The following is a 17,132-nucleotide window of genomic DNA, read 5'->3' as shown; positions in this document are numbered from 1 at the left end:
AACAAGTTGATTGTGTGGAATGCCACGCACCTTACCCAGATAATAAAGCTGTCAGTCAAGCCCAGCTTCAAATGAGGAAATTTTCATTCCTTTTTTACAGCCCCCTAAGTGAAGATTAAAACTGATTATTAACCTCGGTGTGTAGCAGCAGCCCCTAAGCCTGCAAGCTCGGAATGGAAGGTTTCATAACTGTTGGTAGCCTGGGCTTCATTCCCCATTTGGCCTGAGAGCTCTGTGCTTATTTAAAGGGACAGTGCTCAGCCTTTGAATCAAGATATCTGAAAAGTTATAGAAAGGGTCACAGAAAGGGGGAAAGCTCCAGATCTTGACATTGCAACTTGAGAGGCCTGTAATGACCCTGCCTCGATAGGACAGAGCGGCTCTGCCATCAATAAACTGCAGGTAAGGCTGCCCCCTCATGTCCAATCTGGGAATCTCAGCAAGTCCTTAAACTCCAGCACGTAACCTTCGTTTTGTCCAAGTGAAAACGTGTAGATTAAAGGAGTGTTTATATGGGAACACGTACCTTTGTCATACCCAGGCTGCTGAGCACAGATTCTCGGTGTATGCTATTATTCCCAGTTTCTGTTATGACTTCCCATGCTAAATGTAGAACCATGGCATTTACCTTGCTGCCTTTTCATTTATTGTTTGCCCTGCTGAGAGACAACCAAGTGTGACACTTCCTGCTATTTGATTTGCTGGCATTTTTATTTCATTTATAAAACGGATCTTTCCCTGAGAAATTAAGTCACATTTCCCTGACAGGTTACTGCTTTTGCAGCTCTTTACTCTGCTGTCAAAGTGGATTTATTGATGCTTCCTGGATTTCTCTCCTCAAGCTCGCAAACTGGAAATGATGAATTCTCTGGAAGGCAGCAAGCTAATTCTTGACTTGAATGCTTTATTTGGGGATAAATGCAATGATTCAAAGGGAGTTGCTTAAGAGGGGGTAGTCACTGATTCTGACTGCAAAGCTATTTTAGCATGTATTTAAGTATGTGCTTAATTTACATTTGCTGATCTCTTTGGGACCATGTGCAGGCCTGAAGGTATGTACTTGGGCACTTTAGCACACTGGTGCCAGGCTGCTCTGCAGGAATGAGAGTCCAGACACTATCTAAGCAGGGAGAATGTCACTGAGTTTTGAAGCATCGAGGATAGAAGTTATTTTACCAGCACATGCATCTCATGACTGTAGCTCCCTCTGGAATCTAGCTATGGCACCTGGACCTATTTAGGATTCGCATGGAAGCTATCCACACATTTTTTCAAAGTAAATAATCTGCCTGGCTTGGATGATGGGGGTTAGGAGGATGACAAATTGGGTTTACAAAATGTCAGCAAGTGCCATGCTTTAAGTCAGGAATGAGTCACAAACTGAAACAAGTTTAGTGACCAGGGTTCACCCTTGATCTGGAATTGGTATTTGTCTACATCACTGAATAACCACAAGTGATCCAGTATAATTTAGCATAACTGACAGTCCAGCGTCAGCAATATTATTGAGGTGGAGGAAGGGGAAAGATGTTGCTGCCTCTTTAGTCATGCCACAATTAATGAGAAGTGCTGAAGCAACAGAGGCCACAGAGGTGGCATTAGGTTCCCCAGGTCTCTGGGCTGAAAAGCAGCATCTCCAGCACACAGAATGTCTTGTGCTGCTCCTGAAGCTGGCAACGTGCCTCTCTTCTCTCCCAGACTGGAGAAGTGTTTTCCTGGCTCACCCTTTAAGCTGGTCTGGGTGGTGAATGCATGGAGTAGTTCAGTATGTTCATCAGGATGAACTGAGTATGTGGTATTTTAGGAGTGTGAAGGTTAGAAGGGAAAGACAGGCAGTATTGAGGTACACCAGTGAAGACATATGGAGACTCAGGGAGCTGTTCTTCAGCTTGATGGGTGGAATTGCATAGAATTGCACTTAAGAGTTCTGAAAGTAACTGTTGGCAGTAGAGTTCTTCGTTGGTTTTGCTCTGTTGTTTGGGGTATTTTTCCACAACCAACCATTCACTGCTAAGCAAAGTTTATGACTGGAAGCACACTGGCAATGACAAAGAGAATTAAGGAGATGTAATGGACACATAATCTTTGGGTTCATGAGACACAAAGTGTATGGTAATGCCAGCACAGTAAATAACTTAGTTATTAGCATACTCTAAAATTAGATTGAGCAGAAACAGCATTCACAGATACTGAAACAGCTCCTGGCAGAGGAGAGAGATTACTGAAAAGGTTTGAGTAAGTGCTGCGAATGGGTGATTGCCAGGCTGGAAAGCAAACTCCCAAAAGCATGAAGACTTTGTCCCAGAAGCTGCCTTGCATTCCGTGATTAGGATCAGCTTCAAGAAAAGCCTCACCATGGCTGCCGGCAGAGCCAGACATGAAAAGAACAAGCTCTACCTACTGCCAAATCTTCCAGCTGCAGCTTTGACAGCAGGAATTGCCCTGCAAGTCTGTGCTCCAGAAACTCCCAGCACAGTTTCCCAAATGGCAAAGCAGCAGGAAGTCTCTCATGCAGCAGTTCAAACGCATCAGCCTAACCAGCTGAAAAAAAAACCTTGCATTATTTGCAGCAGCCTATTGAGCAAGACAAGTTTTGATCCAAATAGCCTTGAACATGGAAGAGGAGGACAACCAGCCGACACAGAGGTTGCTTCTATGTTCTCCGCTCCTAAAAACAGACATGGAAAATCTGAAATATGAATCTGTATTTTTATTTATTGCTGGAAGAGGGGAGAGGGAAGAATATCTAAAGCACCCCCACACTAGAAAAGAGCAGTTCCCAAACCTGGGATCTTGCCACCCACTCTGAGCTTTCCCAACCCAAGCTGGGTGCTGCAGAATCCCTGTCCAGCTGCACCTCAGCAGTTCCCTCCAGGTGTCAGCCTTGCACTTCACATGAGATTCCCTTCCCTCAGCCACATCTGGAGTGAAGTGCTGTGGGTTCAGTGGAGAATCCTGACAAGATAACATCAGAGATCTTAAAATATTCAATGCATCCCCTAATTTCATTTCAGTATCATTATGGAATAGCACAGCACCACCAGCCCCCCCCCAGAACTGTAAGCCCGATGCCAGTGTGTAAGGGAGGGGATCTAAATGGGCTTTCTACAGCATCTGCCAAGAGAACTGTGAACATCTGCCAGCCCAGAAACAGTTCAGGAGCCAGGACTCTCACTTAAGTTTTCCTTTTTTAGGATGTAATTGACGTGACTGTCCTTTCCTTGGCCTTAATTCCTAACTGCTTCCCAAGATACTAAAAGCTTCTGCTCCCCTCTGCACTGGTGCACATAAATCAGAACTACACTGAGATTTTTTCTCAATTGGATCTCCACGTGGTAGAGCCACTGGAAGCCAGAATGAAGGCAAGTACATGCAGGCCCGGCACATCATCTGACCCTGCTCTGGTTTCAGCCTCAAGATTATTGGCAGTGCTATGGGAAAGACAACAAATAGCAATGGGCATTGTCAGGCACACCTGTAGCTATGGGATAGGACAGATAGCTTGGATGTCAGAAGCAGAATTCTCCTTAGGATGCTGCTGTAGTTTAGGATATTATCCAGAATTGCTACAGATCTGTAGGCAGGTCAAAGCTAAATGCAATGATGTGTGAAATCATGAAAACAGTGAAATCCTTTGACAACAGGAAGGGAGCTTTGTCAAGACTAAAGAGATACGTTTGAGATAAAGTTTGATATATTGTTTGAGATATGTGATGTGGATGGAGAAGTCTGCAAGAATGCACTGTTTGCTTCAGACTTAACTGTCTCAATGTCATGAGTAGAAATCAGAGCCTCAGCAGCCTGTGTGGAGATGACAAAACTGGGCTGACTTCAGGGTTTCATTCTTGTCCTGTAGGTCACCAAAGAGCTAATGGGCAGCAACAACTTTCAGTAACTACTGAGCTGGGAAGGCTTCAAATACAGGCTGTGGGTGGCTCAGAAGATCTATATGCCATTAATTGTCACAAGACAAGCAGCAAACATGATAATGGATGCAGTTTTCCACAAGGGCTTTCAAAAAGTCTGAGCGCTTCAGGATTTTAATAGCTGGTACGAGAGAGTCTCTCATACAAGGCCAATTCTGGGTGTCAGGGTTCACCAGTTTTCCACTATGGACTTTCAGAATGACCTTGGGGAACCTGCCTTACCCCAGTACCTCAGTTGTCCAAACGGTTGCCTACAACATTAACTGGCCACAGTTGGATTCATTGCATTATAAATGGAAGGGCACTAAAAAGACATGGAAGAACTCAGGAAGAGAAAGATAGACTTCTATCACCTCTGGCAGGTTCAACTGCACAAAAAGTCCATTTGGTCACATCTGGTTGATCAGTAGCTCTCACCACTCTCATCAAGAACCACTTGCAGTTCTACGAGCATTAGTTCTCCCCTTTCCTCTGCCGTCAACTATTCCTCATGTAAAGGTCTTGCTCTCCTTTCAAAATTACCTGTATTAAGGCAAATTATGTGTTCTCTCCCTTTCCTTGTTGAAAGTCATTTACATGAAGAATCACAGAACTGAGGTTATAGATACTGGGGGAGGGAATGCTGAAATATAGCTAAGGCTGGAGATTTGGGTGGGCCTGGATTTATGGTGGACAGGCAAAGAACAAAGGTCTGATGTCAGAGTAAATCATTTCTATTGCAAATGATTTAAAATAATGAAAACCCATATGCATTAAATTTTGCCCTGTACATCCATTTGACATATTTTAAGTAGACAAAAGATAGATTTTACATAAATCTTCAGTAAATGTACTTCGAAAAAATATCACCAGGCAGTAAAACCTAAACCACTTTAAAACCAGCCTTTGTTTTATACTTGAGCTCCCACTTCAGGGTGCAGGGTTTAAAACCAGCAAGAACTACCCCAGACTGCCCATTCCTTGAAAGAAAAGGACAAAGCAAAGAAGGAAAATGGGACAAAGCAGCTTTGAACAGATCCTGCCAACGTTGTCCTTCACCCTATGCCAGGTCTTAAAGCTGCTGCATCTTACCCAAGCTACCTGTGGCTTTGCCTTTGAAGAAGCCTATTTCCAGCCTCCTGTGTAAATAGTGGTGTTTGTGTTCAACAGTTGGGATCTGTCACACACCACACCTGCAACTGTACAGACTCAAAGATAGCTCTCTAGCACAGTTCCCAGTGTGGGGATTTTGTCCTTTGGTTTATGACCCTCTGTGCTGATGGGAGTTCTTGCTCTTCTATGCTGGGAGTCACTATATGATCTAGGGAGAAAAGCCTCTGAATCACAGTTCCAATATGCTGTAAGAGGCAACAAATTCCTTTGGAAGATGCCTGGCACATCTTCACCAGGAACTCAGCACTGGGAACTGACTAGATACCTCTGAGAATCCCAGGCACCAACTCTTCCCAGGCTCTGCTGTGGATGGTCCAGAAAGGCAAGGGAGGTGACTCTGGTTTGATGTGACTCTGCCAAACAAAACAGAATGAAGTGAATTTTGCATTCTCTGTGTACAAGATGCAAACATCTGACAGTTCCCACAGGTACCAATCAAACAAGAGGGTGGAGATGTCAGATAGGACCCACCGTTGTGCTTTGAACCCTGGTTCACAACTCAGAAGCCAAAGCCCCAGTTGCCAGCAGCAGCTATAGAGCTCAGAGGGGCCTTTTATCACCAGTGTGGGGGTTTCAATTACACTCAGTATGTCTCTCATGGTAAAACAAGTAGCACCACAGACTCTTTGCAGTGTGTCAGTTAAGGAAACATGGCCAAGGGTTCTGTTCAAACTGCTACTAGGGCTGAAAGGCCCCACACTGATGGGCATTGAGTCCTTCTGGGTTCTTGCAAGAGCCAAGCACGTAAAAAGTCTGACTTTGTGTGTGTGCTGAGATATTAAAGAGCACATCCCCCTTCCTGATCAAGTTTGGAAGTTATTAAGGACATGAACCAAAAGGAAGGTGGAAACTCTGCCCCTTTAAGAAATAGGACTAAACCATCTAAGGTGGATTAAAAATGAGGTATTTGAAATCATGGCTTTATAGGATCATGGGAAAATTGCCTGGAATATTTCAGGCACTATAATGAAGTCTTAGATGCTGTTTCAGTTAAGGGGATTAGCAGGAGTGTCACTGTGAGAACCGCGGACTAAGTGATCTTTCCAGGTACTTTACATGGGTGGAAGCTGCTTACTTGCTTTAAGGGAAGCTTTTCTCTAGCTGTTGTTTCTAGGCTGCTGGGCAGTAGTAAATGTTTATGTTGCTAACTCACTTGTGTATGGAAAGCTCTACCTGTAGTAGGTGTTTCCAGGGGAGGGAAGAAGTGTCTATTGCAAATGCCCTTGTGGCTGTGGTGAAAGCTCCTTCAAAGAATGGGGGAAAAGGGAGTATTGTGAAACACTACTTTTACTGTGTGAATGGCTTTTCAATTGGAGCCAGGAAGAAGAAGCCCCACTGATCTTGCTCCTTCAAGGGAACGCTGCCTCCTTCCCTATGATACGGTATCTGTTTAATTAGAGACTCACATGGCTTTGAATTACAAAGAGAAACAAATGAACTGAAAGGTGCCCTGCTCCTTCAGGCAACTGCGTTCAAGGGGGGCTTTATTTGGTCCATGTGATAAAGAAGATTGTGCTTGGGTATGAAAGAGTAATGCTGATGGAGAGGATGCAGACTACTCAAGGGTATAGTCCTAGGGATACAGTGATAATGTGCTGCTTTTCTGCCCTTGCTAAATGTACTTAGAATGAGAACCAACACAGGAATCTGATGTTTCTATATGCTCAGACTTCTGCAGAGAACACTTGTTTCATGTCCAGAGAGGAGAAACTGTGCTCATCCTCCTTACATGCAGAATGAAGCAGAAGCAGCTTGATGTCAGAAACAAAAAGACTTCCCTTTAGTAAGGGTGAGAGGTATTTATTAACTGTCTGCCAAATCAGGCCGATTTCTGGGGCTTCTCATACACTGACATGCCATCACTCATTAAATCCTGCTTTTTACTACTCTGTGATTAGATACAGGCCCAAGCACTCCATGTTTTTCAGGACCCACACTTGTGTGGTGGTTTTGTTATCATGAGGTTATATTTAGAGCCCCATTGATGTTGTTTTTCATCCCGAGTGCTGTTGGGAGAGTGAACAGCTGATCATTACACTGAGTTTCCTTGTACCCATGAGCACACTTAACCTAGAGCAGCAAACAGTTATTGTACTGCGTTTTGTTTTGTGCCTGTGGGCACACTTAAGTCAATATATGTGATGGCTAGTACCAGGATACTGCATTTGTCTACACCCATGGGCACCCCGAATTGCCAGTGTGAGGGAACTGGTGAATTAACTAGCTGTATGCACACTGGTGTAGTTACTTCAAGAGCAATGCCACTGTTAATTGCTTAACTTAAACCTAATCATAATGGTAAATAACAGAAGGAAAGTGCTGCAAGAATCCAGGTTCTTACAGAAAACGGACAGGAACATTTGTTTAATGCCAAGCCAAAACTGAGGACCAAGATTTTGGGGCAGAAATCTCTATTGTGTATAATTACCCTTCTCTCCCTGTTTTACAGGCAGCAAGCTGCATCAAGCTCATTGCTCTCTCTCTCTCTCCAAGCTTTTCCCTGCATGAAACCTAGCTCAGGGTTGCTGCTTACTCTGTTCATTAGTGAAATTACCAGCAGATGCTTTGTTAGATAGAGGTCACTCTGGCTGAATGCCACCACAACCTCTTCAAATAGTGTGATTGCTAAAGTATAGCTTAGACTCGGAACGGTGCAGGAGGTAATGTTGACACGCTGCAATTACTGCTCAGTCCTCCCAGCATGTTCAAACAACACTGCCTACCTCAGTGCTGACTTGGCAACCTCAGAACTGGATTTGGGATGTGGCTCGTGGATGGCTAGAAAATGGAGGAATTTCAGGAGGACGCCTACGTGGAGCATTAGCTTATCTCAAGAGCCTGTGTCTAGTCAGGTCTTCTCAGAACTCTGCTGAAGAATGGTAATTAAATGATAAGGCTGAGTCTAAAGTTACATGGGCACAGATGGGCTTGGTTTCAGCGGTGCTGGCAGCCAGTTCTTGCAACTGAAGAAACCTGAAGTGGGAGTCTTAAGTACTCAGCAGAAGACACTACTGCAAGGGGCTGGATTAGCCTTTTCCAGCAGTAGGGCTGCCTTCCCTTACTAGTAAGACTTACCTTTTTTTACCACTTTCTAGGACATTGGTGCAAGGAAGGCCAAGCACTGGGAAAATGACCCACGTGTGGACTGGATGAGCGTCACAAAGGATCAGATGAGGAGAAAGGAGAGAGAAGGTGGTAGAAGAATCACTGTCCTTATTACAGTGTAGTGCAGTGCGCTGGTTAAGTTAGGGCTGAGCTGGCTAGAGAATCTCTGCAGTGCACTCTCCTCTCTGCTGATGGCAGGCAGGACTTTACAGCTCTGCTGATGACAACCCTGCGTGGCTCCCTGCTCATATGCATCTTGTAATGAAAACCGATTGTGTTGCAGATGTCTCCGTTGTGACAATTGATGTGACTGTGACTGATGGACCAGATAAGCTTACTCGTGAAGGATCAGGCTAAAATAACTCAGAGATGTGGAATGGCAATTATCCAGCTACAAATGATTGATTAAAACCGTGCAACAGTTACTCATTTCTAGCTTTATGGTATTATCACTGCAAAGTAAAGAAAGCTGGAGTGGTTACCTAGCTGAAAGCAGATGATTAACGACATAAAAGGAACCAGAGCAGGTGGAAAATGCCATGTTTCTGCCACCACTGGTATTTTCCTCCTCTGTGTGGTTGAGCACAGATCCGTGCAAGCTGGGCACAGCAGCAGCCCCTCCTGTGCTGCACCTCAGGAAAGTGGATGAGGATGGGCTCTTCTGCAGAACATGAGTGTCCCTCAGCCATAATGGCTTTGGAGTTCAAAAGTCTCTAATACTGTATGAGACATAAGCATCAAGTCTTTCCTTAGTGAGGGGATATTGGGTCTAGAAAGGATTAAGCCATGTTATAGCAAACACTTGGTATTAAAGGGCAGGGCTAGCTTTAACTTCCAGCAAGCCTACAAAGTTGTCTCATAGCAGGGCAGTGAATGGAAGGACTCAACAGCCCTCAAACATCCGGGGGAATGAATGAATGAAGGTATCAGTTGAGTGAACCAGCTGTTGAGGAAGGGGGTAGTGTGTCAAGACTAGGACCCTAAATACGATACAGAGAGCTGAGCTGCCATGAGGCCGCCGGCGTCAGTCAGGCTGGTTAATCTAGCTCTTCCCAAGATCCCCAGGGAATGCCTGCAGGAGACCTGCAGACGGAGGCGTGTGGGATGAACCCTTCCTACCAGGCACACAAGGATTCAAGTCAAGTGGTGACGTGCCTCGGCTCGTTCATGCCTGTGGGCAAGAGGCTGGCACAGATAACCCTGAACGTGGGCACTTCCAGGCCGGCGCTCAGACACCGCCGCTGCCGTTACCTGCAGCCCTACCCTTACCTTGCTCCGGGAAGGCGCAAGAGGGACGCCCTCTGCCAAGGCAACTCCCCGCAGGTCCCCGTTACAGCGCGCCCTGGACGGGCCGGGGGCCGCCGGTACGGCCCCGGGCTCCCCCTGTGAGCTGAGCGACGGCCGCTACCGGGAACGCGGGTCCTTACAGCGCCCGCGGGCCCGGGCTCTGCCGTTCCCGCTGCCACTGACCGCGAGCAGCCTGCGGGGCGCTGCTGGGGGGGTCTTAACCCCCGCATCCCCATCCCCACGTTTGTGCCGGGAACCCCGCTCCGCTCGGCCCCACCGCAGCACCGGAGCCGCCGCTACCGCCCCTTCTCTTCCCGGCAGCCCCCGCGCAGGCGCGGGCAGGGCCGCACCATGAGTCCCACCGCTGGGGGGGAAGGCAGTGAGCGGTCCCTTCTCCAGCTGCCGCTCCCCCCGCCCCGGGGATACAGCCCGCGGCTCGGGCCGGCAGCGGCCGAGCTGTCTCCGGACCGGGGCCGGGTCCCGGTCCCGCGGCGCTCCCCGCGGCCGGGCGCGCTCCGCTGCAGCCCCTCCCCGCCACTCGCAGTGGTTCGCCCCGCGGCCCAGCCCGGCCTCTGAGGGGGGTGGCGGCGGCCATTTTGTGCGGCGGCAGCGGAGGGCAGCGGGTGGAGCGTGGCGGAGGTGGCGAGGGTCTGCCGGACACGCCGCTACCTTCCCTGGCCGGTGAGCGGGGCGCGGCGGGCGCGCCTGGGGCTCTCGGGCCGGGGCAGCGGCGGTGCTGGGTGCGGGCGGCCAGGCCGCTCCCGGCGGTCGCAGGCTTGGGCGGGCCCTGCCAGGCCGAGGGTCGCTGTTCTCCTCAGCCCGTCACCGGTCGCGGCCCCGCTGGGATGTTCCTCTGTGCCCCGCGGAGCTGTTGCTGTCGGTCCGTCCGCAGGCTCCGGGACCGGCCGGCGTGCTGGTCCGCGTGCGTGTCGGTCCGGCAGGGCCTGAGGCTGTAACGTCAACGAACAGCGCGTTTCGGTGCGCCCCGTCGTGTAATAAATACAGATCAGGCTGTGCCTTCAGGCTACAATGAAACCCCAGTGAAGGGGCACGGGGTGATCGCTTACGCCGCTTTTCCCCCCTCTCCTGTACTTCAGTAACGTCCAGCCACGATGTCGGAGTATATCCGGGTGACGGAGGACGAGAACGATGAGCCCATCGAGATCCCCTCGGAGGATGACGGCACCGTGCTGCTGTCCACAGTGACCGCCCAGTTCCCCGGGGCCTGCGGGCTGCGCTACAGGAACCCGGTGTCGCAGTGCATGAGGGGGGTCCGGCTGGTGGAGGGCATCCTGCACGCGCCCGAGGCCGGCTGGGGGAACCTGGTCTATGTTGTGAATTACCCCAAAGGTTTGTCCTGGTCCCTTCGGCCTTTTTGTGCTCTTTGAAAGCCCAGAGGCCCGTGTGAGTCGCTGCCAGCAGGACGGGCAGCGGGGTTGCTGCTGAGCGCGCTGGTTTAGGGAAGTTAGCCATTTTATTCATGTGTTTGTCTGGCAAAGGAGATTTGCCCCCACTGAGTTTTCAGTAAGAGTTTTAGGTCTCTCCCCATACAAGCACTTTAATGACAGCCTTGTGTTATCCTTGGGAGCTTCACAGCCTAATACAGACCTTCAGAGACTGTGGAGTGATAGGATCTCTGTGTACTTAGCAGATGATTCTCGAGCCGTGGTTTAGTTAGAGGTACGCTTTAAAATGCTCAGGAAAAGAGGCTGGCACGTGGCTTTCTAGTCTCTGATTTTATGCCGTGTGGTTGATAATCAGAAGCCGTTTCCGGAGCTGAGGGTGATGTCTGATGTACTTCTCTATGTTCAGATAATAAAAGAAAAATGGATGAAACAGATGCATCGTCAGCCGTGAAAGTGAAACGAGCGGTGCAGAAGACTTCGGATTTAATAGTCTTGGGGCTTCCCTGGAAAACCACTGAGCAAGACCTAAAGGAATATTTCAGTACATTTGGAGAAGTGCTGATGGTGCAGGTAATACCCCTTTGCAGCTCGCGTAAGGAGGGACGTTGGTAGAAATCACTCCTCTGACAAAGCCAGTAGAAAGAGACAGAGCCGTGTAAACTTGGAGAAGACCTGAAGCTGAGTGTCTCCCGAGGTTGCGTTTTGTTCCATGAGCTTTCCAGCTGCAGGCTTGTGTAGGTGCAGATGGCTGGGAATATTTGGGAGCGGTAATTGACACAGATCAGCTGAATGGGTACAGTGTTTGAAGAGCTTTTTAATGTATATTACTGTTACTAACTGTTGTAGCTGAATACGTGTGTGTTTATACATGTGTGTTTATGTGCGTGCTGAGGAATTGGAGTTGCTCTGATGGGAATGTTCACAAGCCTGATAAACTCTCACTTAACGTTATTAAATCCATTCAGTAACAGCACGCTTCATACCAGTGGTTCTCCTGGCTCGTCGCTGCCTGCCAGCCAGCTGTTAACCTGCAGCACACATGGCCCATGGCAGCTCTGTATGTGTGGTACCACAGGCCTGGTGCTGCCCAGGACCTTGACGGCCACAGCTGCTGAGGCTTGAGGGCTCTTTGACAGCAGGAGTTGGAAGACAAACCTGCGTGATGGAGTTCTCACCTACCTGATACACTTGCCTTGTTCTTTATCTCTCATTACTTGCACACTGTACCTGTAGTTGCCCACTACATGCATTTGCCCCTTTGGGGTTGCTCTGCTCATACAGCTGGTCTGGCTGTGCCATCACAAGAGTACAGATTACATCCATCCCATTTTCAGTTGTGCTTGGGCTCAAGGCAAGCTCATAACTAATTCCTAGGTGTCTCAGGCCCCTGCTTTGACTGTGTAACATTACAGTAACTTTTGTAAGAAAAGGTAGGCATATACAGTGAGAGCAACTAAAAGTCTGCCTTTTTCCCTTAGGTTAAGAAGGACATTAAAACTGGCCACTCTAAAGGGTTTGGGTTTGTTCGCTTCACGGATTATGAAACCCAGGTGAAAGTCATGTCTCAGCGGCACATGATAGACGGGAGATGGTGTGACTGTAAACTTCCCAATTCCAAGGTACCTTGGCTTTTATTGTTGGATGTATTTTCACCAGGCACTTGAAGGGCACTTCTCTGGCAGCTGTGCTGGGTGAGCAGGTGAACACATCAATGGACGTGGCTTTTCAGTCTGTGAATGGACCGGACAGTAGGGAGCAAGGAGGGGAAAATGGGGAGGGATGGAGGAGTAGGAAGTGAAAAGAGGTAGTAGTTAGGTGGGGGAATTGAGTACAGATGGAAATCTTGAAAATAATGTGGTTCAGTGTCCAGCAGTACCTGCTTAACATGTTGCTGCGTGAGTAAAGCAGATAGAATAACTAACCTAGGGAAGAGCAGAACAAGTCTCTGAATTCAGAACTGAACCTGAAGCTTCTGTTTATTTCCTGTGTGAATACATGCAGTTACTACCCAAAAAAGCATCCTTCTGCCAGTGGGCTCATCACTGTCCTGGTGGATTGCTCCCATCTTCGTTCTCTTGTCACTTTTCACTTGTGCCACGGTGCAGGTGTACTCTGAACAGAACTGTTTCTTCAGTCCCAGCCTTTCTTGATCTGCAGTCCTCAGAGCAGGCTAGATAAGGAGGGGCCTTCATCTGAGTGTCACTCCCTTCCCAAGGGCAGTTGTGATCTTTACCCCTTCTTCACTTCTCTCCAGCAAAGTCCTGACGAACCTTTGCGCAGCAGGAAAGTGTTTGTTGGGCGCTGCACTGAGGACATGACAGCAGATGAACTCCGCCAGTTCTTTGCCCAGTATGGAGAAGTGGTAGATGTCTTCATTCCTAAACCCTTCCGAGCTTTTGCTTTTGTTACATTTGCAGATGATCAGGTATGGCTTAAAATAGTTTAACTTCATAGATAGCCTACGTGTCAGTAGCTTGATAAAGAGTTAGTTCTGGAATTACACATGGAACGTTTACTTGTCCACTGTCCTGAGAATTCCAGTGGTATTAGCTCGGTTTGATTTATTGAATTGTCTGAGGTTACACTCTTCAGATGCTGTTGTACAGATGGGGTTTTATACTGCAAGTTAGCGTAGCAGTGAATGTGAAGATAAAGCGCTTCAAGCTGGATTAAGTATATGCATATGCTTCCTTTGCAGGTTAAAAACCTGCTCAGAGCATATGGGCTTTTTGTGTCTTGTACTACTGACATTTAAAAAAGACAAGTCTTAACATACATTTAATCAATCCCTTATTTCTTATAGGTTGCCCAATCTCTTTGTGGAGAGGACTTGATCATTAAAGGAATCAGCGTACATATATCCAATGCTGAACCTAAGCACAATAGCAATAGACAGTTAGAGAGAGGTGGAAGATTTGGTGGTAATCCGGGGGGCTTTGGGAATCAAGGGGGGTTTGGCAACAACAGAGGAGGTGGGGGAGGGCTGGGTAACAACCAGGGCAGTAACATGGGTGGGGGCATGAACTTTGGAGCCTTTAGCATCAACCCTGCCATGATGGCAGCAGCGCAGGCAGCCCTGCAGAGCAGCTGGGGCATGATGGGCATGCTGGCTAGTCAGCAGAACCAGTCAGGGCCCTCGGGGAACAACCAGCCTCAGGGCAACATGCAGCGGGAGCAGAACCAGGGCTTTAGTTCAGGAAACAACTCGTATGGGGGCTCCAACTCGGCAGCCATAGGTTGGGGGTCAGCCTCCAACACGGGCTCCAGCAGTGGGTTCAGCGGAGGCTTTGGTTCAACCATGGATTCCAAGTCGTCAGGCTGGGGGATGTAGATGCAGTGGGCTCTGAGACTGACTCTATGGTGGGAAATCAAATTTTTCTAACTCCTGGTAAGTATACTGTAAATTACCTATATACAGAGTTTTCCAGCTCCGGTTGCTCAGTGTGCAGGATATGCAGCAGTATTTTTGACATTTTTCTTTTTTAAAAAAAAAGAATTAAAGGAAAAAAAAAAAAAAAAAAGAAAGGTAAAAGGAATTTTATAAGTTTTGTTACCTATCTTGTTGGGATACTGAATGTTTGGAAGTGGACGGCTGTTTGCCCGCTAGGTGAACTAACACTACAACCGATAGGACAGGTTTCTCCTGTAATACTTTATTAGCCCTTGTTTCCTGGCTAGCTGAATTCTTTGCATGTCCAAAATGGAAACCATTGGTCAGAAACAGCATCCTCTCCCCCTCTTGTTTTTAATTTGATCCCACCATAAGACTCTCCAGGTGCCCCAGCTGGAGAACACAGTGTCGTTTTTGTGTTGTGTTTCTTTTTAACACTGTCTCCCCTCCATACTAAAGTACGATATGAAGGCTTCATTTAATCTCCGCAGTTCATCTCATTTCAAATGTGTATGGAAGAAGCACTTCATTGAAAGCAGTGCTGTAAATATTCTGCCTTAGGAATACTTCTGTCTACATGCTTTCTCATCCAAGAATACTTCATCACACCGCACATGCTGCGTCTTAGACGGTGGGTGTTCCATTTTTATCCGCTACTCTTTATTTCATGGAGTCGTATCAACGCTGTGAACGCAAGGCTGTGAGATGGAACCAGAAGGCTGTCTGAACTTTTGAAACCTTGTGTGGGATTGGTGATGGTGCCGAGGCATGAGAGGGCTGGTATGTGCGAGGTACAGGAGAGAGCGCATGCAGAGACCTGGTGGTGCATTGGGGGGTTTTATTTTCCTTGCGAGATGTCTCTCCATCCTGTGGCTTTGGTGAGAGAGTGTGCGGAGAGCAATGATAGCAAATAAAGTACGAGTGTTTCTTGCATTCAAAGGACATCCACATGTGGAAGACTCTTAAGTGGGTTCGATACCTAGTTAATCAACTAGTTGAATGTGTTCTGTGAAATGAATATCTGTATTTTTTTTCCCTTATGTCAACTGCTGTGAATGCTGTATGGTGTGTGGTTTTTTTTCTGTTAATGATCTGTAAGTGTGGTAACGTGACTTGAAGACGATGGGGTTTGTGCTGAGAACATTGAGCTTGTGGTGTGCTTTTGCAGTAGCTCTTGGAGCAGAGGTCACTGGTGTGCCTCTGCAGGGTGGTAGTCCCACTGTCTGTAAGATACCCATAAGAATGCCGTTTGCTGCAGTTTTGTGTTTGGATGCTTTTTATAAGATTTGTCACTGTAGGAAATTCTTAAATAAAACTGGTTTAAGTAATATGTGTCTTTGTTTTGCAGCCCTGAATGCAAAGAATTCATAGCAGTTAATTAATTTTACCCTTTTGCGATGAAGTGCTGTAAAGCTTTGGTGCAGTTATGCAGTTTGTTTCAGATAAGCATGCTCTAAAAGCTGCCAAGGCAAACGGAGCCACCGCTCATCACCTATCGGTACCCGACACCCACCTTTAATCCACTGCATTTTTGCACTGGTCAGTGATACCTATAGATCTAAAATCCAGTTCCCCCACGTTTGGGTGCCCGCACGTAGACTGGTAAGCAGTTCCCTCCACATTGCATCTGTACCAAGGGACGTTACTTGTTCTTTAGGAGTTGAGTTCCTCAGCAGCAGCGGGTTGGGGGAACAAACACTATGAAACTGTTTTTCTGGCCACAGCATCTCCTTGGGGGATGCACGTTTTTAACTGAACTTGTTCTCAGACCAGTTGTCTGCTCAGGGGTCCTGCAACACTTCCAGCCCAGAGGACAGCTGTAAATTCATCTCTAGTCAGGAAAGCCTTTTCAGCCAGAGAATGCGTTAGTAAATGTGCACAGACTTTTACAAAAGTCTTACTCTGAAAAACTAAGTTTATTGCAGGCATAGAAGCATCAAGAGGCAGCTTCTTAACAAAGAGGAGGATGTTTGAACAGTAACTGGTGGAAGATGATTTCCGCTGGCCCTAAGAGCTTTAGGAATTGTTTAATCTACTTGTGCTTGAAACCCCTGGGAGCTCAATCCATAGTGTTTATACATCAAACTACTATGCTGTAGCTGTAAATATTCTGAATATGGATATACACAGCTGTAAACTAGAACTTTTCAAGTTTACCTTCATTACTGCCTGTGAATGGAAGAACATCTAAATAGTGGACAACCTGCGCTAGTGGTAGTTTCCTACTTGCAGTACTGAACAATCAGCTTGGGTCTCTGTGGCCATCTCGGGGGTTAAAGAGGGGTTCTGAACACTCAGGCTGAAGAGTTAATCCCACACTTCTGTTGTTCAGATCCCACTGCAAAAAGTGTCTTAAGTTATTTTTTTCCTGCACCTAAGCCAGAATAATCTGCAAACTCTGTCCCATCTGTGAATTTTGCATTTTAGCACTTGCACTATTACCAGCTACTTCTGCTGAGTAACACTTAAAAATGGTATTCTTGGACCTCCAAAGCCTAAGTGTGACCCCCTGCAAGGAACCTCATGGTAAGTTGTAAGTAGCATGGCTTTCATTTTGTTTCCATTGTCCAGGGGTAGGTTTTGTCAGGCTGCTGGGCAGCACCGAGTAGTCTTTGGTGATAATTTTAGCATTCTTCACCCTCAGCCGAAATCCCTGACAATTTTGGAATCATTTTCAAGTTTTAGTCATGTTTGCTACTTGCTTTGCATCCGCTATAGTGTTTGTAAGTGAGTAAATAAACTGCTGTTGAAAATGTAACGAAGTGTTTGGAGTCTTGTTTGGTGTTTAAAGTTATTTCATCTTCAGCTATATTATTTTAGGAACTGAAATACTAGTGAAATGTGAGATGCAGGCAAGAGGAAGTT

General features: G+C 47.2%; 1 protein-coding gene across 1 annotated transcript; it reads left to right on the top strand.

The window, feature by feature from the left end:
• The first annotated feature begins 10,196 nt into the window (after positions 1 to 10,196).
• Positions 10,197 to 15,595, top strand: TARDBP (TAR DNA binding protein). Its single transcript, XM_057431508.1, has 6 exons — positions 10,197 to 10,448; positions 10,568 to 10,820; positions 11,283 to 11,446; positions 12,355 to 12,495; positions 13,131 to 13,301; positions 13,680 to 15,595. The coding sequence occupies exons 2-6, from the start codon at positions 10,583 to 10,585 to the stop codon at positions 14,205 to 14,207; spliced, it is 1,242 nt and encodes a 413-aa protein (XP_057287491.1). The 5' UTR covers positions 10,197 to 10,448; positions 10,568 to 10,582; the 3' UTR covers positions 14,208 to 15,595.
• Positions 15,596 to 17,132: the final 1,537 nt, after the last annotated feature.

This window comes from Pezoporus wallicus, unplaced genomic scaffold, assembly GCF_028554395.1.
Source record: "Pezoporus wallicus isolate ANWC-B61680 ecotype Strahan unplaced genomic scaffold, APGP_CSIRO_Pwel_v1 contig_8006, whole genome shotgun sequence".
Classification (NCBI taxonomy): Eukaryota; Metazoa; Chordata; class Aves; order Psittaciformes; family Psittacidae; genus Pezoporus; species Pezoporus wallicus.
Note: the sequence above shows the minus strand (reverse complement) of the source record. Positions and strands in the feature narration are given on the sequence as shown.

Excerpts from the sequence above, each read along its gene's own strand:
- TARDBP (XM_057431508.1), top strand. The coding sequence starts at position 10,583 with ATGTCGGAGTATATCCGGGTGACGGAGGACGAGAACGATGAGCCCATC. Across the intron at positions 11,447-12,354 it reads GAGAAGTGCTGATGGTGCAG|GTTAAGAAGGACATTAAAAC; the intron begins GTAATACCCCTT and ends TTTTTCCCTTAG. Across the intron at positions 13,302-13,679 it reads TTACATTTGCAGATGATCAG|GTTGCCCAATCTCTTTGTGG; the intron begins GTATGGCTTAAA and ends TATTTCTTATAG.